Here is a 27,755-nt window from a genome sequence, read left to right on the forward strand (position 1 = left end):
CGGATAGATTTTAAAATTCTCTTGTTCGTTTTTAAGGCAGTTTCAGGCCTGGCTCCTCAATACATTAGCGGTCTTCTTATTCCCTACTCTCCCTCTAGAGTTGTTAGGTCCTCGGACCAAAAGTTCTTAAAGGTCCCTCGCTGTAATTTTAAAACGAGAGGAGAGCGCGCTTTTTCCGTGGTAGGTCCGAAACTTTGGAATAGTCTCCCACTTCAAGTGAGGTTAGCTCCTTCAGTTGAAGTTTTTTAGTCGTATTTAAAAACGTATTTATTTTCTTTGGCATTTGAATGCTGAGTTTGCTTGGGTATATGCTACGTTGAATTTTGTTTTAATGTTTTTATTTTATCTCTGTAAAGCACTTTGGGGCAACGGCTGTTGTTTAAAAATGTGCTATATAAATAAAGTTGCTTGCTTGATATATATATATATATATATATATATATATATATATATATATATATATATATATATATATATATATATATATATATATATATATATATATATATATATATATATATATATATATACACACACAGTATAATATACTTAATTTCTCTTGCGTGTAATACCCACATAAACATTGTAGTTTTCAATCCAAATAGAAAAGATAAAATGATCTCAAGTGCATGATTTTGTTTACCTGGCTGATTGCCGCTCTTGTGTCCATGTATTTATGCAAATGTCAAAACACAAAGGCTATTTAACACGATGTGAGATTGAAACGCTTGGAACTCATGAATGAATGTCACGACGCCCCCGTCCGGATGACGGGGGAAGCGCTCCGATGACGTCACGCACTCAAAAACTGCAGTAAAATAAACCTGCCATTAAAATTGTTTGCGAGACATTAGGGAATGCAATATATACGCTTATTGTGTCTCTCCTGCATTTTCACACCCATTTATCCAAAACTATATATATATATATATATATATATATATATATATATATATATATATATATATATATATATATATATATATATATAAATTCTCGTTTTAATTAACGTAGAAACCTCCCATTTATCTGACATCTTCAACCGGGATCCATCTAAAAAAAATAAAAAAAATAAAAATAAAATAAATAAATACGTGAATGCTTCTGCTGTTATATAACGGCAGCGCGTGGGCGTAGCTCTGCATGCGGATGTGCGGGAGTCCCGCGTGCGGGGCAGAGAGAGAAACTCCAGCGCGTGGTGTGATGCTCGTCTGCTTCTCATCACCGTGACGTCACGCTGCTGCGAGCTGTCCGCGCGCCGCTGGTGCTGAAGCAAGATGGCAGTGCGCTGAACGGCTGATAAACTGGGAGCAAAGTGCTTTATGTGAACATTTTCTGTTAGTTAGCCTGTGCGTTTATGCGTTTGCTGTGAGCCATGGCTGTATGTTGAGTGAAGGCGGCTGAATCAAATCACAGCACGTAAACGGACTGTCCCGTGCGGAGGTCGACGCGGCGCGGCGCGATGTCTCTTCTGTGCGTCGGGGGTGAGTGGCAGGCGGTCTTATATTTGCCCTTTGTTTGAAACAAAATGTCCTAATCTTATCATTATGAGTGCCTTACTAAGAGTACCATAAAATCACCATATTAATGGTACTACTTCACAGGATGGCGTGGTATTTTCACAGTACTTTTTACAAATGAGTACCATTGCATTTTGACATGTACCATGGTTGTACATGTAAATGCATGGTATCCTTTATGAAAAAGTGATGATGGAATACCATGGGTCTTTGAAATGGACAATATTATGGTATTCAATAAGCAGGGTAGTGCATGAATACCATGGTACTATTATGGTGCATGTCCAAAAAATGTGGTATGCCATCCCGTGTGCTTTGTATTTCACTTTACCACATTTTGTGGACATGCACCATAATAGTACCGTGGTGTTCATGTATTATCATTTGAAATACCATGTAAAGATATGGTGCATGTACGAAAAAATGTGGTTTTGTATCACACTGTACCACGTTTTTATAAGTGCACCATATCTTTGAATATTATGAATACCATTGGATATCATCGTGCATGTCCAAAAAATGTGGTATAATGAGGTACAAAACACAGTGGCATACCACACATTTTATGCCATTACTATGTTTTGTACTTCATTATACCACATTTTTGGACATGCAACATAATAGTACCATGGTATTCATGCACTATTCCTTGAATTACCAGGTAAAGATATGGTGCATGTCCTAAAATGTAGTATGTCACCACTGTGTATTGTACCTCACTGTACCACACTTTTAACACATGTACCATATCTTTGAATATCATGAATACCATGGTGCATGTCCAAAAAATGTAGTACAATGAGGTATACCGTGTTTTTTTGAACATGCACCCTAATAGTACCATGGTATTCATCCTTTGAATTATGTAAAAATGTGATGCATGTCCAGAAAATGTGGTATACAATCACTGTTTTATAAGGGAATGTTGTTGCATAGATTTACAGGTGTTTTATCATGGCACACATTAAAACAAAGCTTTGTCTTGCTAGTGTTTGCTGCAGTTTTTCAGATGCTTCTTTTTCACCTGTTAATCAACCAAACACGTGTGTATTAGACTATGTTAGAATATTGTAGTATTTTAAGCATATGATAAGTAGGAATGTGTTATTATAAAGCGGTCTGCTCATATTGTTTCGTGCACGGTGGGAAATCTCTGGAGCGGTGTGCGAAATGAGCTCGTGAGGGAATCCTGTGTGTGTGGGTGTGTGTGTGTGTGGGTGTGTGTGTATGAGAGCTTGATGAAACAACATTTCTTGTGGATATCATTCTGGTCACGCTCTGTAGCTGGTGGATTCTTTCAGGGCGTCACGTTTCTTCAGGTTCACCCACATTAGCTATGTAGGTAAAATAAAGATTGATTGACTGGCCAGTTATGATCGGTACCATGCAGGTTTGTTTGTATGTGCCTCAAAAACAACAACCACGTAGACATCATTGCGTGTACATGCTCGGAAAGCAATTTTTGTTCTGTACTGCATGACACGAACTGCATTCAATGCACGTTTAAAAAACAAAAACTGCAATAGCTGGGTCATTGTAATCCAGCATGGCTGATTTTGCTCTAATGCAATGACACGTGGCCGGCTCATTCAGTGCTGCACCAGTGTATAACACACACTATAACACACACACACACACACACACCGGCTGCTCTCTCACTAGTGCTGGTCATCATGAGCACCTCACTAAACCTACCAAGATCATGCCAAAATCCCAAAATCAAATAAACATAATATACATTTTGCATTACACTAATAGGAATGTGTATATATTACACACACACACACATACATATACATGCATTCGCCATAAAAGTATATATGTGTGTATGCATGAATGTACATAACAGGAATAACATTATGACCACTGACAGGTGAAGCGAATAACACTGATGATCTCTTCATCACGGCTCCTGTTAGTGGGTGGGATATATTAGGCAGCAAGTGAACATTTAGTCCTCAGAGTTGATGTGTGTGAAGCAGGAGAAATGGGCAAGCGTAAGGATTTGAGCGAGTTTGGCCAGATTGTCACGGCTAGATGACTGGGTCAGAGCATCTCCAAAACTGCAGCTCTTGTGGGCTGTTCCCGGTCTGCAGTGGTCAGTATCTATCAAAAGTGCTCCAAGGAAGGACCAGTGGAGAACCGGCCACAGGGTCATGGGCGGCCAAGGCTCATTGATGCACGTGGGGAGCGAAGGCTGGCCCGTGTGGTCCGATCAAACAGACGAGCTACTGGAGATCAAACTGCTCCAGAAGTTAATGCTGGTTCTGATAGAAAGGTTGTGGATCGCCGGGTGTGTATGTGTGGCTTACCTGAGGAACACATGGCCCCAGGATGCACTATGGGAAGAAGGCGAGCCGGCGGAGGCAGTGTGATGCTTTGGCCAATGTTCTGCTGGGAAACCTTGGGTCCTCCATCATGTGGATGTTACTTTGACACGCTCCACCTACCTAAGCATTGCTGAGACCATTACCCCTTTCATCTGAAATCAAGTCCCTCGTCTGGGAATTCTGTCTCAATCCACTCTCTCTTTCCTTGCGCAGTAAATCAGGAGCTTTGATTTAGAGGAAGTCCCAGAGTAAAGCCACAGCGACTGCTTGGGAGAAGGGTCATGGGTTTATAGCTCAGAGAGACGACTGAAGCTCTTATTCCTGATGTGCTGTTTGTCATGATAGAGGTGTTAGATCAATGTTCATTACAGGAGAGGGTGTCGAGCATAAAGGGTCATGACTGAATTAAGCTCTTTACTTAAGATGGCAGAAAGACATTGGTATTGTCAGGCCCTGCCTCCACTAAACACATTTGCATATATAACCTTTAACAGTTTGTGTAATGTATTCTAAACACCTCTTATATGAAGCGTTACATAATACCTCACCTTTTTCTGCTCTTATGATGTTTGGTGGTGTTGTTGTCATCCCTCTACGGATGCTGAATGTAGGAGTGTTTTCACACTTATGTAATATTGAAAACGCTTTAGCAGTCAGCATGGGCGGAAAACATCCCACCTCCGGTTTTCAGCCAAACATCTCAGGAAAAGTCTTCACAGTTAGTAATGTGTTTCGATGTTTAAGAGTTGTTTTATTCCTCACAAATAAATGCTTTTTAGGCCACAATGAAATAGACATCACAAATGAGATCTCTCAATTATTTCTCTTAGAGTGCAATGAGATGGAAAGGAAAATGGAGACTTTTGCTGAAGTCTCAGATGTTGCTAGACACCAATCCTGTAATCTCACATTTGTTTCAGAAGACTTAATAATGTCTCAATCTGTGTTCGGATTAGCCAAGATCTCAGAGTCAGCATTCAAAAGTTGGAAATCTCAGTTTAGTGTCAATATGCATTGCAGAGATACAGCCTCGAGAGTCGTTTTGGTGTCATGCTATCAACTTTGTTGATGCGGTATACGTAAATGGTGAAAAATGAAATCCATATCCTTATGCCAGCATTGTCTCACAGCGATTTGACTCAAATTTGGTGAAAATCTGACAAATTGTATGAGTTTGAAAAAGTAGGTTTTTGAAGAAAAACAAAACAGTAGACCGGAAGTTTGGCCGACTATGGCAGAATTAGTATCTATGTTCTCAGCATGACCAAAATAATCTATAAAGACCAGTTTTATTGCAACAGGTTAATTTAATTAAAAGCTATTTTTGTTTATTTCATCATAACTTTTTGAATACCGTCAAGGCATGGTGCCGAAGACACAACGCTTTTGTAAAAAAATATATATTATTGATTAATTCAAAATGGCAGACACCCAAAATGGTCGATATGGGACTATTGGTTAATTGTCGACTCACCATGATGCACCGAATTAAAAAAAATTGTGATTTTTAACTGTTTATAAATTATAAGCAAAAATGTCCAAATGTTTCATATCCCCTGACCACTATGTGGCACTGAGTCAAAACTGTGCAGGTCACCTCAGGACCTGGTTGTCACACACCAAGTTTGGTCAAAATATGCTTAAGCATTGTGGAGATACAGCCTCACGTTGATTTTGCCATGCTCTTCGTTGAATTCGTTCGCACAGTATTCGAGAACGGTTTGGCAAATCATTTTAAATTCTATAACTTTTTGTCGGCATGGCCTGAAGAGGATCTGACTTGAATGTGATAATAATCGGACTAATGGTCTAGGAAAGTTTGAAAAAATCTAATTGTTTTTAAAGAAATACTAAATAGTGGACTGGAAGTTTGTTCAACTATGGCAAAGTTGGTATTTGCGTCCTCGGCATGACCAGAGGAATCTAGGAAGACCCATACCGAGTTTCGTAACGATATGGCAATGGGTTCATAAAGCATTTTACGACAAAATTCAAAATGGCCAATATCCATAATGGCAGATATGGGAAATTGGGTATCAGTCGACTCGGCATGCGGCACTGAATCTTTTACATTTGGCAGACGCTTTTATCCAAAGCGACTTACATTGCATTCAATGTACACATTTTGACATTATTGTCAGTATCTTTTCTTTTTTTTTTTGCAAACCATTTTGAAGTTAAAAGCAAAAATGCCCTTATTTCATATCTGCTGACCACTAGGTGGCACTGTGCCAAAACTGTGCAGGTATCGTCAGGTCGTGGTTGTCATAACACACACCGATCCTGGTCAGAATACGCTAAAGCATTGTGGAGATGCAGCCTCGCATTCATTTTGGTGCTCTCTGTTGAGTTAGTTTGCGCGGTATTGAAGAACTGTTTGACAAATCAACTTGAATTCCATAATATTTTGTCAGCATGGTCTGAAGATGACTTGGTCCAATTTTTGTGAAAATCAGAGCTATGGCTTTCGCGGAGTTTGAAAAAGTAGGTTTTTCGAATTTTGTTTCTAGCCCTAAGGTCGTGTGTCCACCAAAAGGCGCTCTGCTGAAAACACCTCGCTGTGAGCGCTTCAGAGCGTTTTGGCAGGCAGCGTTTTTTCTCCTCAGTTTGAGACTCTGCTTGTATTTATGATACGGAAAATCCACGGAGGTCTTTCTAATTTCACAGGTAGTTTGTTCCTGTATTGATTCTATATAAAATTGTAGATACAATGTAAAGTATTTGCTCTGGCATTTGTTTTAAATCATTTTATTCTGTTATTATTAGCTTGTTGTCATCTGATGACGACACGCAGAATGTGGCAGTTGGTCTGTGTGGTGTTTGTCCCGCCCCTCCTCCACTGTAATTGGACAGCTGGGTGAAAAGTGACAGTGATGAGCGCTGCGTTTTACTCAACGTTGAACATTCTTCAAATCTCGCCGACCGGTGAAAAACGCTGAGCGCTCAGCGCGTGAGTGTGAAATACTCGCTCAGCGCCTCGGTGCGCTCCAGGCGTTCTTAAAACGCGGCGCTCTCTTTGAAAACAATTGAGAACGCCAGCCAGCAGCGTGAAAAAACGCTTTGGTGGACACACGGCCTTACGGTTCAGAAGTTATTAACATAAACATGAGTGCAACTTTGGACAGTTGGTGGCGCTAGAGAGACTGAGTTAGAGATACGAAATTTGCTATGGTGAGAGTTCAGATGAGAGTCTGGGCTAGATTTGAGTGTTCACACTACCTCTGAAGAGGTCTGACCCGGTCACTTGACCCCAATAAAATCTGATTTGGGACACTTTTGCCTGCAGTGTGAACGGGGCCTTATAGACTCGAGTGGAAAAAGAAGAACGCCAACGGAAACAATACAAGTCCGAAATCTCAATATGAACCGTTTTGCGCTGATCCATATTGATTCTATAGCTCTATACTCTTACTTCATGGCATCTGTGACTCGTTTGTGTTTTAGGAGAAACATCTCCATCAATGCTGGAGACATTAATGACGGGAGTTCTCAGTCTCGGCTATAAAGGAGTCATCTGAGCACTAGCATGTTCCCATTCAAGACAACCATTAGATTTTAGAGTGAGTTTATTATTTCTCAATGTGTTCAGACGAACGTCATTATATGAGAACATTTCCAAGCGTTCTTGTGTTTTACAATGCATGCACACACACACACACACACACTTGTGTACTAGATGTGTTCATAGCACTGGATCTGTGAATTGTTTTTAACTCCTTTGCTTGATTTGCGTTCTCCGTCAGCTGGTTGTTTTCCCCTCGGCTGTGGCGAATAAATGGAGCCTGGGAGTCATTGATTACGATGTGTTGTTTGTGGGCAACAGATTCAGCGTTGAATTATTTATATTGGCAGTGATTTATGATTTTGAGCTATTATTAAGCAGCAGTTTCCTGATCTGGCCTCTGCACTGGTCTGTTTTAACTGCGGCTCTCTGTAACTCAGGCATGGCACAGCTTGCTTCCGGTCCGCCCGTCCCAGTTGTTGGGCATTATTTGACTGCTCTTGTTTCCGCTGTGAAGTGGAAAGTTCTCCGTGGCTTTATATAGATTTGGTCTTTGCACAGATGCGGCTCCGCCTGCACCGGGTCGTCATATTTCTGTCGACTGTGCAGATGTAGAGAAGCTTTATCAGAGGATCTATTTATACACGCATCTGGGGACACGTTCAAGTAACCCCTCTATCTATCTATCTATCTATCTATCTATCTATCTATCTATCTATCTATCTATCTATCTATCTATCTATCTATCTATCTATCTATCTATCTATCTATCTATCTATCTATCTATCTATCTATCTATCTATCTATCTATCTATCTATCTATCTATCTATCTATCTATCTATCTATCTATCGTTCTATCGTTCTATCTATCGTTCTATCGTTCTATCTATCGTTCTATCGTTCTATCTATCGTTCTATCTATCGTTCTATCGTTCTATCTATCGTTCTATCGTTCTATCTATCGTTCTAGCTATCGCTCTAGCTATCGTTTTATCGTTCTATCTATCGTTCTATTATTCTGTCTGTATGTTCTGCAATCCATCCATCCATCGTTCTGCCTGTGTCTATTCATCCGTCCATTTATCAGTCCATCCGTCTTTGTCTGTATGTCCGTCCGTCCGTCCATCCATCAGTTCCTCTATTGTTCTGTCCTTCCATCCATCCATCCTTCAATCCATCTATCATTCTGTCCTTTCATCCATCCATCCATCCATCCATCCATCCATCCATCCATCCATCCATCCATCCATCCATCCATCCATCCATCCATCCATCTGTCTGTCTATCTGTCCTTTTGTCCATCCATCCATCCATCCATCCATCCATCCATCCATCCATCCATCCATCGTTCTGTCTGTCTATCTGTCCTTTTGTCCATCCATCCATCCATCCATCCATCCATCCATCCATCCATCCATCCATCCGTTGTTCTGTCTGTCTGTCTCTCTGTCTGTCCATCCTTCCATCCATCATTCTTTGATCCATCCATCATTCTATGATCCATCCATCATTCTATTCCATATATTGTTCTGTCTGTATGTCCATCCATCCTTCCATCCATCTGTCCGTCTGTGTGTCTGTGTAACTCTCGTTCTGTCTGTTTGTCTATCCATCCGCACATCTACTCAAGCACTCTTTCTCAGAGTAAAGCATGAATGAATGTGTGTATTTTTAACTGTAAAACTCCTTGTTTGTTTGTGAGGGATGAAATGAAAGGAAATGTGTGTCCAGTGTGAGAAGAGTCTGATAAATGACATTATGTGCTGTTGGTCAAATAGGGCAGAAAGAAGCGTCCAGGATTCAGTGACACTGGAAGCCCTGGGGAGGAAAACCCAGAAAAGAGACACAACGACTCAGAAGCCAAGAAACAAACATCAAATGAGTCTAATAAGAGCGTTCAATGTTTTACACTGAGGAATTTATCAGCGGATGTGCTGAAACAGAATCAAGAGGCACTGGTTAAAGTTGAAAGTCTTTTTTCTTAACTGTATTGTCTTTGGATGATGGTTCTTGTGTTCCAGGGCTTAAATGTTGGTCTGTTCCTTACACAAAGCTATTTAATATTTTATATCTGTCTTATGGACTACATTGATCATTGACTTTTGTAGCTTTATTTTGCACTGACAGCCTCTGGTCACCGTATGCTTTTATTGTTAAAAAAATTCTCCTTTTGTGTTTCTCAGAAGAAAGGAAGTGACAAAGGTTTGGAATAATCCAACTATTCCCTGTCTGACTTTCTTTATTAATCACAGGCGTAATAGAAATTTCGTTCACATCTCCCACAACACCACAGAGGGCCCTATCAAACCTGCTCTAAAGTCAACAGCGCAGTATTTTTTGTGTTTTTTAAAGGGTGTGTTAGTGATATGAGCCTATAGGGGGAGCACATACACTCTGATGGTGGGTTGATGGATGGAGATAGATGGACTCATTCAGAGACTAGGCACTACCCTTTTGGACCATGCGCCGGGCATGCTGACCATTTTTCCTGTTGTTAAACTAGCAAAAGTGGATGGACGGATAGGTGGATGGATGAATAGATGGACAGGTGGGTGGATGGATGGACGGGTGAGTGGACGGGTGGGTGGATGGATGGATGGACAAATGGGTGGACTGGTGGATGGGTGGACGGACGGGTGGATGGATGGACAAATGGGTGGACGGATGGATGGATGGACGAATGGGTGGATGGATGGATGGACAAATGGGTGGATGGATGGATGGATGGACAAATGGGTGGATGGATGGATGGTCGGACGGGTGGATGGATGGACGGACGGGTGGATGGATGGACAAATGGGTGGACTGGTGGATGGGTGGACGGACGGGTGGATGGATGGACAAATGGGTGGACGGATGGATGGATGGACGAATGGGTGGATGGATGGATGGACAAATGGGTGGATGGATGGATGGAGGGATGGATGGATGGATGTGTGGATGAGTGGATGGATGGACGTATGGATGGATGGATGGATGGATGGGCGGGTAGGTTAATGGATGGACGTGTGGATGGATGGATGGATGGATGGATGGACGTGTGGATGGATGGATAGATGGATGGATGGATGGGTGGGTGGATGGATGGATGGATGGACATGTGGGTGGATGGATGGATGGACATGTGGATGGATGGATGGATGGATGGGCGGGTAGGTTAATGGATGGACGTGTGGATGGATGGATGGATGGATGGATGGATGGATGGACGTGTGGATGGATGGATAGATGGATGGATGGATGGGTGGGTGGATGGATGGATGGATGGATGGACATGTGGGTGGATGGATGGATGGACATGTGGATGAATGGATGGATGGATGGATGGATGGATGGATGGATGGATGGATGGATGGATGGATGGATGGATGGATGGATGGATGGATGGATGGACGTGTGAATGGACAGGTGAATGGATGGATGGATGTGTGGGTGGATGGATGGATGGACGTGTGGATGGATAAACGGATTGATGGATGGACAGGTGGATGGATGGATGGATGTGTGGGTGGATGGATGGATGGACGTGTGGATGGATAAACGGATTGATGGATGGACAGGTGGATGGATGGATGGACGTGTGGGTGAATGGATGGATGGACGTGTGGATGGATGGACGGATGGATGGATGGACGTGTGGATGGACAGGTGGATGGATGGATGGACGTGTGGGTAGGTGGATGGATGGATGGATGGAGATAGATAGACTCATTAAGAGACTAGGCACAACCCTTTTGGACCATGCGCTCAGATCATTAAAATAGAGCTCAGAACTAAGTCCCAATTTGGCAGACATGTTCATGACGCTAAATAATACGTCACAATTTCAAGAAAAACATCGTAGTTTAATCAGTATTTCCGTGTGCTGCGGGTCAAATTGGCTCTGAACATAATATATTGATCATTCTCACAACATCTGCTCAATCGTCATCCTTCTCTCTGATGTCATATCCTGCAGCGCTGACGTGGCTTCTCTCTGGGCCCGAGTGTGTTATTGCTACAGTGAAATTAAACTAATGCCGGCGCTCTCCTCTAAGCTCTAATCTTTTCAAATGGTTTTATTGGCCGGTATTCCAGACAGCAGAGTTTCCGGAACGAATGCAAACGCATCAGAATCACTGCAGATACCGCAACAGCACTATAGGAATGATTACCCAGAATGCAACTCACTTTAGATAAGAGTGAAGATGAAAGACACATGAAGCGTCTATAGAGGCGTGTGTGTGTGTGTGTGTGTGTGTGTGTGTGTGTGTGTGTGTGTGTGTGTGTGGAGTCCGGCTGACTCATGGCTTTAAGACTCTGACTTCCTGTTTTAATGGCCGTTCTGTGGAAGAGGAGTTGGATGGAGGTACGGAGTGGCTTTGAATATTAATGCTCCTCTGCAATGCATGCCATGTGCTACATCAATAATGCAGAGACACACGTCACTTATAATGTTAAGAAATCCTCTCACTTATGTATGGAGAGACTTCTGCTAATCTATAATACATGACTTCTTCTTTTTCTGAATTTACACATCTATTTACAGAATGTCTTAAACTCTTACTCTCACAGGGGGAAAATTCTCTGTCAAAACACAGAAGCATTTTAAGTCTGAAAGTTGTCTTGAAAGAGTTTTGAACACAAACATCACAATCTAGTTTCATTGTGTTCTCATTTTGTTCTGTTTTATTTGCTCATAATTTGATACTAAGCATCTCTCTTCTGTTTGCTATTTTCACAGTGAAGAAGGCCAAGTATGACGGACCCCAGGGTTAGTAAACCAACATCACTCATGATTTCACAGCTTGTGTCTGTCTCATTTGTATTGGACAACTGGTATATGGTATATATTTTTTGTGGATGAAAGGATGGGGTGGGTGGATGGATGAATGGACGTATGATTGATGGTAGGGTGGTTGGACGGATCATGGGTGGGTGGGTGTAAGGATGGATGGATGGATGGATGGATAATGGATGGATGGGTGGAAGGATGGGTCAGTGGGTGGATGGATGGACGGATGATGGATGGATGGATAATGGCTGTCTGGGTGGGTGGATGGACAGATGATGGGTGGGTGGAGGGATCAACTGACAGATGACGGATAGATGGATGGATAATGGATGGGTGGAAGGATGGACGTATGATTGATGGGTGGGTGGATGGATGGATAGATGGGTGGGTGGAAGGATGGGTTGGTGGGTGGACTGACGGATGGATGATTGATTGATGGTAGGTGGATGGATGGATGGGTCGGGGGTTGGATGGATAGACGGATGTATGATTGATGGATGGATGGATGGTGGGTGGGATGGGTGGATGGACAGATGGGTGGATAGACGGACGGATGGACAGATGGTGGGTGGATGGATGGGTGGATGGACAGATGGATGGTGGGTGGGTGTATGGACAGATGGTGGGTGGGTGGATGGACAGATGGATGGGTGGATGGACGGACGGATGGATGGTGGGTGGGTGGGTGGATGGACAGATGGTGGGTGGGTGGATGGATGGATGGATGGATGGGTGAGTGGATGGACGGACGGATGGATGGTGGGTGGATGGATGGACAGATGGTGGGTGGATGGATGGATGGTGGGTGGGTGGATAGACAGATGGTGGACGGATGGATGGATGGTGGGTGGGTGGATGGACAGATGGTGGGTGGATGGATGGATGGATGGGTGAGTGGATGGACGGACAGATGGTGGGTGGATGGATGGACAGATGGTGGGTGGATGGATGGATGGTGGGTGGGTGGATGGACAGATGGTGGGTGGATGGATGGATGGCGGGTTGGTTGATGGACAGATGGTGGGTGGATGGATGGATGGATGGGTGAGTGGATGGACGGACGGATGGATGGTGGGTGGATGGATGGACAGATGGTGGGTGGATGGATGGATGGTGGGTGGGTGGATAGACAGATGGTGGACGGATGGATGGATGGTGGGTGGGTGGATGGACAGATGGTGGGTGGATGGATAGATGGATGGACAGATGGAAGGATGGATGGGTGGATGGACAGATGAATGGGTGGGTGGGTGGGTGGATGGATGGTTGGATGGATGGATGGATGGGTGGATGACAGATGGATGGATGGATGGACAGATGGGTTGATGGATGGATGGATGGATGGATGGATGGATGGATGGATGGATGGATGGATGGATGGATGGATGGATGGATGGACAGATGGGTGGGTGGATGGACAGATGGATGGTGGGTGGGTGGGTGGATGGACAGATGGATGGATGGATGGTGGGTGGGTGAATGGACAGATGGTGGGTGGATGGATGGACAGATGGTGGACGGATGGATGGACAGATGGTGGGTGGATGGATGGGTGGGTGGATGGACAGATGGATGGTGGGTGGATGGACAGATGGATGGGTGGATGGATGGACAGATGGATGGTGGGTGGATGGACGGATGGACAGATGGGTTGATGGATGGATGGATGGATGGTGGGTGGGTAGGTGGGTGTATGAACAGATAGATGGATGGCTGGGTGGATGGATGGGTGGATGGACAGATGGGGGGTGGATGGATGGATGGATGGATGGGTGGATGGACAGATGGATGGTGGGTGGATGGACAGATGGATGGTGGGTGGATGAATGGGTGGATGGACAGATGGACAGATGGGTTGATGGATGGATGGTGGGTGGGTGGGTGTATGAACAGATAGATGGATGGCTGGGTGGATGGATGGGTGGATGGACAGATGGGGGGTGGATGAATGGGTGGATGGACGGACGGATGGATGGATGGGTCGGTGGGTGGGTGGATGGATTTGCATGTTCTTCATCTGTCTCCTCTGACACAATCAAACCCATTATTGGTGAACTCTAAAGTTAAAAGCTGAGTTTAAAATACCAGAGACCCTGTTTATGACTGAGATGTGTTATTCCTTTTGCTCATGCAGAGAAGTTCAACACGTATGTGACTCTGAAGGTTCAGAACGTGAAGAGTACGACTATAGCCGTGCGGGGCAGCCAACCGAGCTGGGAGCAGGACTTCATGTTGTAAGTCTTTCGTATTTCTGCCCTGCTTTCCTCTTCATCTTTCTGTCCTTCTCATCCTGTTGTGTTTGCATATCTTGTATTAATCTAAACACTTTTACTCTAACAGTGCTTGTGCTCTTATTATATATTCCTGCTGTGCTCAGTTGCTCTCTCATAACTCTTGATACCTAAGTCCCTGATTTACCTCAAACCAAATGGAAGAACGAACTGGTGTGACATCATTTAAAACAAAATCTGGCTAAAACGATGTTTGAAACGACCAGAACTTTCCAGAAAAATTTGCTACGGCTGGTAAACACTTTTGAACTATTTGAACTACCATTGGTCCATGGCGATGATGTAATAAGTGGGCGTGGCTCAGAGGCTCCGCCTTCTTTAAAGTGGAAACCGGTTGATTTCTTCTGTTCAGTCTGTTAAGGTCACACTGGAGAGCTGCTTTATAGTGGAAATTAAAGTTGTAAAAAGTGATTTTTGACACGGTTTTTCATGTTCAGCACTGCAAAGCTGCTTTAACCCCCTGGTGCACCAATGCACCATTTAAATTAAAACTTTTTTTTTCCAAATTCAAAATGAATGTACTATTTTAGTTCGTTCATGTTTTTTATTTAATATTTTGTATTTTTAGGGGATTTTATGCTACTAAATTAGATTTTTGCTGTAGTTATAATAGCACATTTTGAGCATAGACCTAAAAATTTAATTTCCAAATTAAACTGTCATAAATCTTGAATGCTTTGGAGCACAAACGGAAGTTTGATCTCTTTTTAACCCTTCTAAGGTATTCAGGGTATTTTTGACATTTGCTAGCTTTTTTTGTTTACATTAAAAAAATACCTTAAATCCCCCAAACACAAATGTAGAATAAAAACATTAATAAGGTGAGGGATATTAAAATATTTTTTTATTACATTGTGTACATCCCAAACAAATAGCTTAGAAGTGTTGGCAGATTATTGCTGTAATCTGTTTATGTATTACGTTTATTGTTATGAAAAATAAAAATAATTTGTTACATTTATATAGCCTAGCGCTTTTCTAGGCACTCAAAGTGCTTTACATAGAAGGGAACAATATAAAAATATTTGATATGATATGTATATTTTCCATAACTGCGAGAAAGTCAAAGCAAAACAATAACAATTAATTAGATAAATAAATCAAAACAATTTGTGTTCCAAATTTGAGGTTGATATCTCCAAAAATGAGCATTCAGTGTGAGTTTGTTTGGGTGCAGTACCAAACGCTTCCACTAGATGAGATTCGTCTCCCATTCATTTCCAATGTGCTCATTTTAGACTGCGAATACAAGTGACTTTTTTTTTCTTATTTAACCTTTTCAAATCGTGCATGATTTTGTTTTGTGTTCCCATAGCAGGTCCCAAAACCTCTTCCAAGTTTTTTTTAACCATTCCGATGAAGTAAAAAAACAACAACAAAAAACCCTTTTACAGCACCAGAGGCTAAACTCTGCAGACCCTGTACCGGGTCCAGAACACGTCATCAATTTGTCATTAAAAGTTTAATAAATATTCAACTCCTAACCTTATATATGGTACCATTTTTAAAGGGATCCCCTGGTGTTGAGACTTGTATGGCTTAATATAACATAAATTATGTCTCATACTGAAATATGTAGTAGAAAACACATGAAAGATCTACGTTATTTCAAAAATCGATTTTATATTTGGACCACGGGCGACGCCATTTTGTTTGCGTTCTAGGTTAATGACGTAGATTGGTTGAACTCGGCAATCAGCTGGCGTTACCCGTAGCTATTTTTACCACAACGCAACTCGAAAATTGTTTCAGACTTAAACAAAACCAATTAATTGCTTTGTAATTGTACTTAAAACACACTCAAACATACATGTGCACACAAACTCACCTACACAAGTCACAAACAGATCGGCGGGCGCGCACACACACCTGACAGACTGCTGTCTCAATCGAGATGTTGGGCTGCTCAGTCTCCACGACAGGGGCTGAATCTGAAATCGACCCCCTATACCCTGAAATAGGGCATTATTTGAAGGGACGGCCATTTGTAGTGTTGTCCGACACCATAGTGGACATGTTCGAGTGCAGTCATTCAGTCTCACGTTCACCGCAATAACGAGTGTACAGCCGATTGACACACAACAGCTGTCCGACTTCACGCACTCGTCTTCATTCACTCCTTCAAGTTGTATTAGTGAACTAAAGTAGGGAATGTTATTCGTGTCTTAAAGATGAAAGTTTAAAGATTGAGGTTTTAATTCACTGAGCTTGTGCTCAAACTTTAATGCACGAACCAACATCATCACCAAAACATCCTGCCCAGGGGCGTAGCCATCTTTTCAGGAGTGAGGGGGACAGACATGTTGTAATACCAATTTTTTTTGGGGACCGATATAATTTATCGCTTCTCTTGCTTTTAATTTGGTAAGATATCAAATACACTGCTGAACAATAACTTCTTATATCTATAATATTTTTCTCCTATATTTTATGCCAATTTTATGATTGGTTTACTACAGACACTAAGTCTCCATAGATTTTATGCAAAGTATAAAAAGTATTGTTGGTTTTGTTTAACTCTGAAACAATTTATGAGGTGCGTTGTGGTAAAAATAGCTACGGGTAGAGCCAGCTGATTGCCGAGTGCAACCATTCTACGTCATCACCCTAGAAGCGCAAACAAAATGGCGCCGTCCATAGTCCAAATACAAAATCGCTTTCATGGGTTTTCTGCTACATAATTCAGCAAGAGACATCGTTTATTTTATATTAAGCCATACAAGTCTTAACACTAGGGGATCCCTTTAAAAGCTTAGAGTCTCTACTTTATACAGTGTAAGGCCGCCCAAATCGTCCCAATGGAGGCTAACGATCGGCGGGTGAAGGTCGCTGCGCGTTCGGTCTTTTCAGCGGGGCAAAGGGGATTTTTTCCAATTTCTCTTTATCTGACTCCATTTAATTATAATTTAGAATTTGGGTTAGAATGCCAATTGGTTATTTGGTCATTCATATTTAATAGTTTAACTACACATTTAATTATTCAGTTTAACCCTTTGTTGAAATTATACCCAACCTGAATAATTCCAGAGCAAGTCAGAATCAATCAAAGTGTAACAATTTAATTAACAGTCAGGTAAATGTATAAAGCCAATTACATAATCAATTCAAAGGTAATCCATATATAACATCAAATACTCTGAAGTAAAGAATGAAATGTATACCTGACTTCTGAAAAACTACATAATGCTGGCTATCTCGAGACATCCAGCATTACGGGCTGACCGGTTTAAAGTGTCAAGCCCTGAGCTCTTTGTAACATTCCCTTAAATACCCAGAAACAAATGCACAAACTCTTTCAAGTGTAAACACAAGTTCACAATGGGAATTTGCATTGATCAAGACTTGTATTGATGTAAAGGCCAAATGGCTGAAAGCCACACCCACCAAACTAAGACAAGATATCTTTAAACTCTTAAAACATTGATTATCTTTTGGTTAACTTCTGTGGAGTTGAGATATTTGTACCAGTCGCACTGAGACATTTCAAACGATATCAAACACATATAATACTGTATCGTGTGAATTGACATTGTAATATAGAGATTCTGGATGCATTTTCAGTGATCTCAGCATGAGAGAGGGAATGAATTGGGGGAGAGGGAGTCAATAGGGAAAGATGTAGATTAGCTGATACTGAGGTAAGACTTGCGTCTCCAGTGGTGTGTGAGGGACAGTTCAGATGTTAATTTCCTTTATTTTCTCAGAGAGTCCTTGTTCTTCATTCAGACATTTCGGCATCTACTAGTTTTTTCAGTCTTACAACAGATATGCATCACTTTGACATTTATTTAACACAAAGTAATTATTTACAATGAATTACCTCATTCAACCCCCCAAATCAGGCAGAAACCAGCAAAAGTGGTGCAGAGAGTTCACAGATATGTTGAACTTGGTCTCAGATGTTTCTTTTAAAATTCCTCCGCACAAATAAAAATATATGCATAAACAGATCAATGGTTTTAGATGGTAGAGATCTACACATATAATCGAATAATCTCTAAAATGAATGTGAATAGCAGCTTAGATCATTTGATCTTGGGTAAATTTGATGAGACTGCAGATTTTGGGATCTTGGCAAATCTGAGATTTGGAGAAACATCTGAAACATCTCCATTACATTTCCTTTCTATGAGCATGAAGTCACGCTTTCATGCGGTCTAGTCTGTTCCCTTTTCTCCCTTCACTGGCTCAGTATCTCCTGTTTGATTGCTTGGCTCTATCGCTGTCATCTTCACTTTATCTCCCTCTTTCTCCAGCTCACTCACTGACTCACTCCCGCGTTCATTCATACATCTCTCTCTCTCGTTCATTGATAGCAGACATCGACTGGTGCAGCACGGCTGTTCTTGCATAACGCGGCTCTGCAGAGAATCTCTGCTCTCCACTACGTGTTCAGAAGAGACTAATACACTGCATACTGTACATACACTATACTGACAGAAGTTTTGGGTCACCTGCCTTTACATGCGCATGAGCTTTAATGCCATCCCATTCTTAATATGGAGTCGGCCCACCCTTTGCAGCTCTAACAGCTTCAGCTCTTCTAGGAAGGCTTTCCTCAAGGTTTAGGAGTGTGTTTATGGGGATTTTTGCCCATTCTTCTAGAAGCTCATTTGTGAGGTCAGGCACTGATGTTGGACGAGAAGGCCTGGCTCTCAGTCTCCGCTCTAATTCATCCCAAAGCTGTTCTATCGGGTTGAGCTCAGGACTCTGTGCAGGCCAGTCAAGTTCCTCCACACCAAACTCCTCATCCATGTCTTTATGGACCAACGCTTTGTGCACTGGAGCGCAGTCATGCTGGGACAGGAAGGGGCCGTCCCCAAACTGATCCCACAAAGTTGGGAGCATGAAATTGTCCAAAATGTCTTGGAGAAACATTGTGTTCCTTTCACTGGAACTAAGAGGCCAAGCCCAACCCCTGAAAAACAACACCACCCCATACCCCCCCCCCTCCACCAAACTTTACACTTGGCACAATGCAGTCAGGCATTTCCCGTTCTCCTGGAAAACACCAAACCCAGACTCGTCCATGGGATTGTCAGACTTAAGCGTGATTGGTCGCTCAGAGAACACGTCTCACTGCTCTAGAGTCCAGTGGCGGCTGCTTCTCTCCACTGCATCCCACGCTTTGCACTGCTCTTGGTGATGTAAGGCTTGGATGAGCTGCTCGGTCATGGAAACCCATTCCACGAAGCTCTCTACGCTGTTCTTGAGCTCATCTGAAGGCCACAGAAGTTTGAAGGTCTGGAGCTATTGACTCTGCAGAAAGTTGGAGACTTCTGCTCACTGTGACCCCAGCATGCGCTGACCCCACTCTATGATTTTACGTGGCCTATCACTTCATGGCTGAGTTGCTGTTGTTCCCAATCGCTTCCACTTTGTTATAATCCCACTAACAGTTGAGCGTGGAATATTTAGTAGTGAGGAAATGTCAGGAATGATTTTATACACCTGGGGCCATGGAATTGATTGAACACCTGAATTCAATGATTTTGAGGGGTGTCCCAATACTTTTGGCTAATATTACTATTATACAGTATAATCAATGTCGTAATGTAATACTACTACTACTCATAATAACAACAATACAATAATTGTTAGAACTTTAAAGGAATAATCATAATTTCTGGGGGAAAACATTTCTTATGGCTCTAGTATTGTAAACAAATTAATGTTGTTTTTTTATAATTATTTATATTAATTCAGTTATTTAGACATGTTTTTGATTAAATCATTAAAATGGAATTCAGAAAAAATAAAATGTAATTTGGGAATAAAATAAAACGGATCTCATAGGGCCCTAAATTCCTAAAGTCGCAAAATGAGTGTCTTGCTGTCAAATACACACAAGATGAGGTCAAAATGCCCATCTAGGCGAGTATTCAGCTAAAGAAAAAGACCCTCTGATGGGTCACTTTTTTTAACTAATTGAAAGGATTAATCTGTATTTCATTTTTACAGTGAAGACTAGTTTATTTGTTCTTTTGTTATATATATTTTTTGACTTTTTTTCTTTTTTTACTGAAAATATAATTGAGCATTTCCGAAAAGTAGATTTTTGTTTGTATATGCTGTCAATTGCATATTGAATCATCAAAAGCGCTAACAGCAGGTCACACTTACAAATAAATCAGAAATCGGAATCAGCCAAGAAAAGTGGCTGATCGGTGAAAGTGCAATCGTGCATCTCTCTTTTTATTCCTCAAATACACATTTGGCCACATTAGAAATAATATTTGTAATATGTGCACTGCAAAAAAATGAATTTCTTACTCAGTATTTTCGTCTTGTTTCTAGTCAAAAAATTCTTACATTTAAGAAACATTTACTAGACAAGTAAAATGTCTTGTTTTGGGGGAAAATAACTCAAAATTACGAGAGTTTTTGCTTAAAATAAGCTAAATAATCTGCCAATGGGGTAAGTAAAATAATGTTGTGTTAAGATTATTTCACTCACCCCATTGGCAGATTATTTCGCTTATTTTAAGCAAAAACTCTCGTAATTTTGAGTTATTTTTCCCCAAAACAAGACAATTACTTTTGCTTGTCTACTAAATACTTCTTTTTTTAAGATTTTTTTGATGTTTAGACTAGAAACAAGACAAAAATACTAAGTACGAAAAGCTTTTCTTTCAGTGTGAATGCACGTAGAACGCCATAGCATCTCAGAAATGTAAGTGTTTAGTATTATCCTCTCTTTTCTCCTCTCATGGTTTTCTTTCTAGCAATGTGTCCTGCTGTTCTGCAAATTAGCTGTGCCATATTTCCCTTGGCCATTTTTTGTTTCCTATTTGTTTCCATTTTGCCGTGATGTGATTATGTAAAGTAGTTTAGTGTATGAAATCCTCTCAGCGTGGTGCCAACAATCAGCCCAGTTGAACAGCAAATGTCTCTGGATAAACATCAAATCTTGACTCCAAATGAGCTCTTCACCCACACGGCTCTCGGTTAGCGCTCCGCTTCACGCCAGGCTTGATGTTGAATAAAAACCTTTTACTTTATACCACAGAACATCTCGTTTTCTTTATGAAGTTTTATCCGTCCCTTTAAACACTTGTTTAGTAGTTTACTCCGTGCTTTGAAGAAAATCTCAGACGCTTTCAATGCATGTTTTTTTTTCTCTGTATTTTTTGCAAACTAAAATAAAACCTATAGCTTTGATTTAATTAATTTCCCCCAAATGATTTTGTCAGATAAACAACACGTTTAGTGTTTTATTCCCTCTTATTTAAAGAGGTGTAGTAACTCATAATGCGCATAAGCATTACATTATTGTTGTAATGTTCACAATATAATAATTTTCTCAAAATCTTGATCTCATAACGTAATAACAATTTTTACATTATGAGAAATGTATTACATTATAAACTCACCAAAACATATTTTTACATTATCATATTTTCATAATTGTAATAACTTTTAAAAAAATATTAATATTCTTTTACAGTAAATTTTTAAAAATATAAATTCAAACTGCTTGCGAAATGCAACAGATTTAAATATTCGTGCAATTATTATTATTATTATTTATTTATTTTTAATAAAAAATAAAGTAATGGTATTCCTTTTATATAGTACATTTTACAATGCTGATAAAATACTGATACTGCTATTATTAATAACAATACTGTAAAATAATAGCAACGCTTTAACAAAAATATAATCATAATAATAATTGCATTAATATTTAAATGTTGCATTTCACAGGTAGTTTGGATTTAGATTTTTAAAAATGTAGTGTAATGAACTGCATTTCCCAGAATCCTTTGCCCAGACTCATTATCCTTAATTAGTTTCAGCTGTTTCTCATTTAGCCTTGTTAACATAGTCTAGGGCTGCAACCGAAACCTGAAATGCTTCCTTCAATGGCCTCAAGCCACGTCTGAATCTGTTTGCTTCACTTCTTGTCTCATGAGATACCTTCATCTGATCGATTTTTGAAGGCAGCATACATGTATCCTTCATTATTTTTGATATCCCACCATCCTGTGCTTTCCATTCAGTGACAGATGAGCTGGGGGGAAAAGATGGCGTCCGAAAGTTGCGTTTGAGGATCAGTTTGTGTGTGAATGTGTTTTTTGTTGTTGTTTTTTTTTAATTTTCCACAAAACTTTTTCCACATATTTTTTCCAGAAAAAATATTTTTCACTTCTGATGTCATTTCTAGCGAGAAATTACTAATGTAGTAATTAAAGGGATACTCCACCGCTTTTAAAATATTAAACATATTAAACTATGTTATTCCCTTAACTAAAACGAGTTGACACACACCTCTCTCGTCTCAGTGTGTGCTCTTAATCTCTCTGACGCGCGGTGACGATCTGATAGCATTTAGCTTAGCCCACTAAGCCCAGTTCATTCACTATGGTACCAAACAGAGATCAAGTTAGAAGCGACCAAACACCTCCACGTTTCCTCTATTTAAATACAGTTACACCAATAGCTGAACGATCAAGTATGGGGACAAAATAAAACGTGGCGCTTTTCATAACAGGTTAAAATGGAACTATAATGTGTGGCGGAATAGCACTTCTGAGAGTACTTTGACTCGGCGCAGTAAAGAGTCCCGGCTGAAAAATCCTCCCTTACATCTCCGCCTATTGACAGAAATGAGAGCGTGCGATGTGAGGGAGGATTTTTCAGCCGGGACTCTTTACTGCGCCGAGTCAAAGTACTCTCAGAAGTGCTCATTCTATGGATTTAGTTTTAATTTAATTTGTTTGAATTAATTTAAAATTGTATTAATTAAGCAGTTTGTAAACATACTCTACTGCTAGATTAAATTGAAATAACTAATTAAACATGAAAATATTATTATGCAATCATTTAACGTCCCCCTTTAGTCATCCCTTAAAACTCATCTTTGATCACCAAAATTACATATTTAAGTCTTTTTTCCTTGAAAAAAAATCTGCATGCCTTAAAATAGCTTGCAAGTAACTCTACACCCTTGCCTCATTTAGTGTACGCGGTTCTATAAATATGCAAATGAGCCCCGCCTCCACTCACTCACAATAGTCACGTGATGATCCAACTCGTTGGTGAAATCAGAAACACCAGCGATTTTAAACCAGTTGACTGATAAATTTGCACATAGTTTGTCTTATAGCATATTAAAAACACCACATAGACATATAAACAACATTAAAAACTTGTTTTTTAACCACAGGACTTTTCTTCTTATATAGAACTTTTCTAGCACAAAAGATTGGATATAGAAGCCCATTGAGCCTTGAGCCACTGCACCTGCATTCATCTTCATCTGATGCTTGCTCTGTCCTTTCATTCTCTCTATTGTTCTGTCTAGTGAGATAAATCGTCTGGATCTGGGTCTCACTGTGGAGGTGTGGAACAAAGGACTGATCTGGGACACCATGGTCGGCTACGTTTGGATCCCACTACAGAACATTCGCCAATCAAATGAGGTCGGTGGGTTTTTATGATGCCAAAATGTCAGTGGTTGATATGAATGCCATTATTGATACCAAAAACAAAAACTAAATTCTGTTTTTAATAAACCCCTTTCGTGTCACTCCCATTTTTAAGAATAGAAAATCCCAATTTAAATGGTTGTATTTCAAGAATGCTTTGGAATATACATAGAGTATGTTTGGAATATATGTTTGGTCTTGTGAAAAACTTTTAAAAAGTTTTAGAAGTTTAAATTTACTGTTAATCAAATGAACTATACTAAATATTTTTATTTTATGTCAAATATATATTTTACAAGTAATTTTTACTATAAAATTACTATAAAATCAATGTCTAACCAAGTTGTGTTCCAAATTTAAAGTTGATATCACAAAAATGAGGTTTTGTTTGGGCCTTTACCAAAAATATCCACCGGGTGTCATCCACATTCCATTGAATTGCACTCTACTGTAACAAATTAACACATTTCTGTCTAAATATCACAAAACAGTCACCAAATATAGATCCTTGAGACCTTTCTGATGATTTGTGTTTCGTCAAAATTAGAAAAGTAATGATTATAAAGTCCGTTTTGATTATAAAGTAAAAGTAAATTATGAAATAAATGTTGTAATATTAAACCTAATACTAGTAATTAGTCGATTATTTTGATGCTTAAACAAGTAATCGGACAATTTATTTTGCGACTTAATCGAGTAATCTCTCAATTATTTTGTCGCTTAAACGAATAATCGGTCGATTATTTTGTCACGTAATCGGTCGCTTATTGTGTCGCTTAAACGGGTGAACATAATTTTTTTTCTTCTTCCCGTTTTCAGTCGATTGTTTTGTCGCTTAACCGAGTACTCAGTTGATTATTTTGATACGTAGTCGGTCGATTATTTTGCCGCCTAAATGGGTGATCGGTCGATTATTTTGCCGCCTAAATGGGTGATTGGTCGATTATTTTGCCGCCTAAATGGGTGATTGGTCGATTATTTTGCCGCCTAAATGGGTGATCGGTCGATTATTTTGCCGCCTAATTGGGTGATCGGTCGATTATTTTGCCGCCTAAATGGGTGATCGGTCGATTATTTTGCCGCCTAAATGGGTGATCGGTCGATTATTTTGCCGCCTAATTAGGTGATCGGTCGATTATTTTGCCGCCTAAATAGGTGATCGGTTGATTATTTTGCTGCCTAAATGGGTGATCGGTCGATTATTTTGCTGCCTAAATGGGTGATCGGTCGATTATTTTGACGCATAATCGGTCGATTATTGTGTTGCTTAAACGTTGATTATTTTTATCCGTAGTCAGTCGATTATTTTGCGCTTAAATGAGTAATCGGACGCTTATTTTGTCGCTTAGATGAGTAATCAGACGATTATTTTTACACGTAATCGGTCTATTATTTTTCCACTTAAACGGGTGATCGGTTGATTCTTTTGACGCATAATCGGCAGATTATTTTGCCGCATAAACGCGTGATTGATTATTTCCCCGCATAAACGAAAAATCAGGCAATTTGTTTTGACGCTTAATTGAGTATTCGGGCGATTATTTTGACACTTAATGGAGCAATCAGTCGATTATTTTATTTTGACAATTAACCGAGTTTTTGAATAATTTATTTTTGTGGTAATAAAAATAGACCTAAGTGACTAAACGACTAAAACAATGAGGCAATCATATTTTGTTCAAAAGCAAGTCATCATATGGTTTTACTGAACAACACTGATAAAATACATAATATAATATACATGATATAATACATAATCAACTTATGTACATTACGTATTATAACAAATGCCTGCCGAGGCCGCCAACTTTGTTGTTGTTTCACGTGATTGTTGTTTAAGCAGATCAAATCCTTGTAAACAACATTTAATTCAAATGCCCGCTTAATTTTTTATATTTGGCCACTACTTTAAGACAGAAATGCTACAGACACTGAATTCTTGAACGACACATGTAAACTCTTCACAATGAACTGTTTGCATATTTATAAACATATTGACGTATTCTCCTGTGTTGGCGTATGTTAATAAGCCATTTATGTTACAAATCTAATAAATTGGCGCACATTGCATTCCCAGATGAACGCTATAAAGCAACCCAAACTCACAGCATATGCAGAGATGGAGTTTGAGATGCTCCACGCATGTAAAAAAAAAATGTTTCTCTTATGATATTGTGGGAGAAACCTTGCAGACAGTTTCTTCTCAAAGCAATATATGAGCAATACATGTGCTCTGTGGAGAGATCAGACTTTAAATGAAACTTAAAAGAGATGATAGTTGGTGTGATGTCAGATAAGGGGAAGTGAAGGTCACGTTATGTGGCAGTGTTTGATTAGATCTGGTGCAGACACAGGAAACACTGCTGGATTTATGGCCTCAGTTACTCAGACCTCCTCATGCACGCCTGTCCTGTTACGTAAGCCAGTGCTTGCTTTATTTAAAGTCAGCGGTTTTATTGAGACGCTTGCTTTCATGTCGCATTTTATATATGACCCTGAGTTTTTCCTCATGCTTTCATAACGTAGCTTGAATAATATATCATCTGCTCTCAATTATGAATGAGGGTTTTTTTCTCTCAGCCTCTGACATTTTGGTGTTTGTGTGATTTATGCACTGTAAAAAAATAAATAAAAAATAAGTTACCTGGTTGCCTTAATTTTGAGTTAATTGAAATAAAAAATTTGAGTTAATACAATGAACATTTTTGAGAATGGACAACGTTTATTCAAATATTAATCAAAGATTTTGTAAGCATATTGGGTCATTGAGTGTGTTTTATTTGTGATGACGCAGTAAAACATGCCAAATTGGGCATTTCATGATTTATCACATTTTTTGTGGTTCAGATACAATAATATTCTGAGTTTCTATTTATTAAACCAATTTCCGTCATTGTATCAACTCAAATTTTTAATTTCAATAAACTCAAACTTTTAAGGTGTGCTATTTTTGTTTGTTGGGCTGTACAATTTGTCCAATGGCAAAAAAAAAAAAGATGATGATTATTACTTTTTAAAATTATAATAGCTATTATTGTAGTTTTTATGTGACAATTTATATAATATTTTTACCAATATTATTATTAAATAAAAATATAAAACAACTTAAATATTTCACTGTGAATTAAAAAAATCTAGTATTTATATTAATAATAAAAATAATAATAAAACCTTAAAAATCACAACACTGTAAAAAATGTAGAAAAAAGTTACCTGGTTGCCTTAAAATTTTAGTCCGTTGAAATTAAAATATTGAGTTAATACAATTAACATTTTTCGGGATTCGACAACCTTTATTAAAATATTATTAAAAGATTTTGTTAGCATATTGGGGAATTGTGTGTTTTATTTCTGACGACTCAGTGAAACATGCCAAATTATGCTATTTTCATGATTTATCAATTTTTTTATGTGGTTCAGATACAATAATATTTTGAGTTTCTATTTATTAAACAAATTTCCTTCATTGTATCAACTCAATTTTTTTATTTCAATAAACTGAAAATTTTAAGGCAACCAGGTTACTTACTTTTTTAAGTTAAACCAACAAAAAACAACAAAAAGGTTTTACAGTGTGTAAAAGATTAGTTGTTTATGTCTTCAAATCAGTATCTGCATATGTCAGATCTGTTTCAGTTCATTAATGTTTGCCTGAGAAATAACTGAATAAGACATTTATATATTACTTTTCGACCTCAAGAGCGATTTATGTGCAATAAACGCCGACCTCAGAGCGCAGCCAATCATTTGAGCCGCCTTGGATGATGTCACAGGCGAGAGAAACCGAATGAGTCATCAGATATCAGAAGGCGATTGTCCCCAACGGCATTGAGGGAAATAAAGTCAGTGCACTGAGGTTAACAGCCCCAGCTCTCTGAGGCGTGTGTGAGGAGGAGACTCGCTGAA

The 27,755-nt window shown here is 39.7% G+C and overlaps 1 protein-coding gene across 1 annotated transcript in view; it reads left to right on the plus strand.

Moving 5' to 3' along the window:
• The first annotated feature begins 1,152 nt into the window (after positions 1 to 1,152).
• Positions 1,153 to 27,755, plus strand: part of LOC137089318 (protein unc-13 homolog A) — a 99,984-nt gene continuing 73,381 nt past the window's right edge. The window contains exons 1-4 of the mRNA XM_067452872.1: positions 1,153 to 1,484; positions 12,077 to 12,106; positions 14,262 to 14,361; positions 23,726 to 23,843. Of these exons, the coding sequence (XP_067308973.1) occupies positions 1,463 to 1,484; positions 12,077 to 12,106; positions 14,262 to 14,361; positions 23,726 to 23,843 (270 nt within the window). The 5' untranslated portion in view covers positions 1,153 to 1,462. The remainder of the gene's footprint in view (positions 1,485 to 12,076; positions 12,107 to 14,261; positions 14,362 to 23,725; positions 23,844 to 27,755) is intronic.

Source organism: Pseudorasbora parva, chromosome 9 (assembly GCF_024679245.1).
Source record: "Pseudorasbora parva isolate DD20220531a chromosome 9, ASM2467924v1, whole genome shotgun sequence".
Classification (NCBI taxonomy): domain Eukaryota; kingdom Metazoa; phylum Chordata; class Actinopteri; order Cypriniformes; family Gobionidae; genus Pseudorasbora; species Pseudorasbora parva.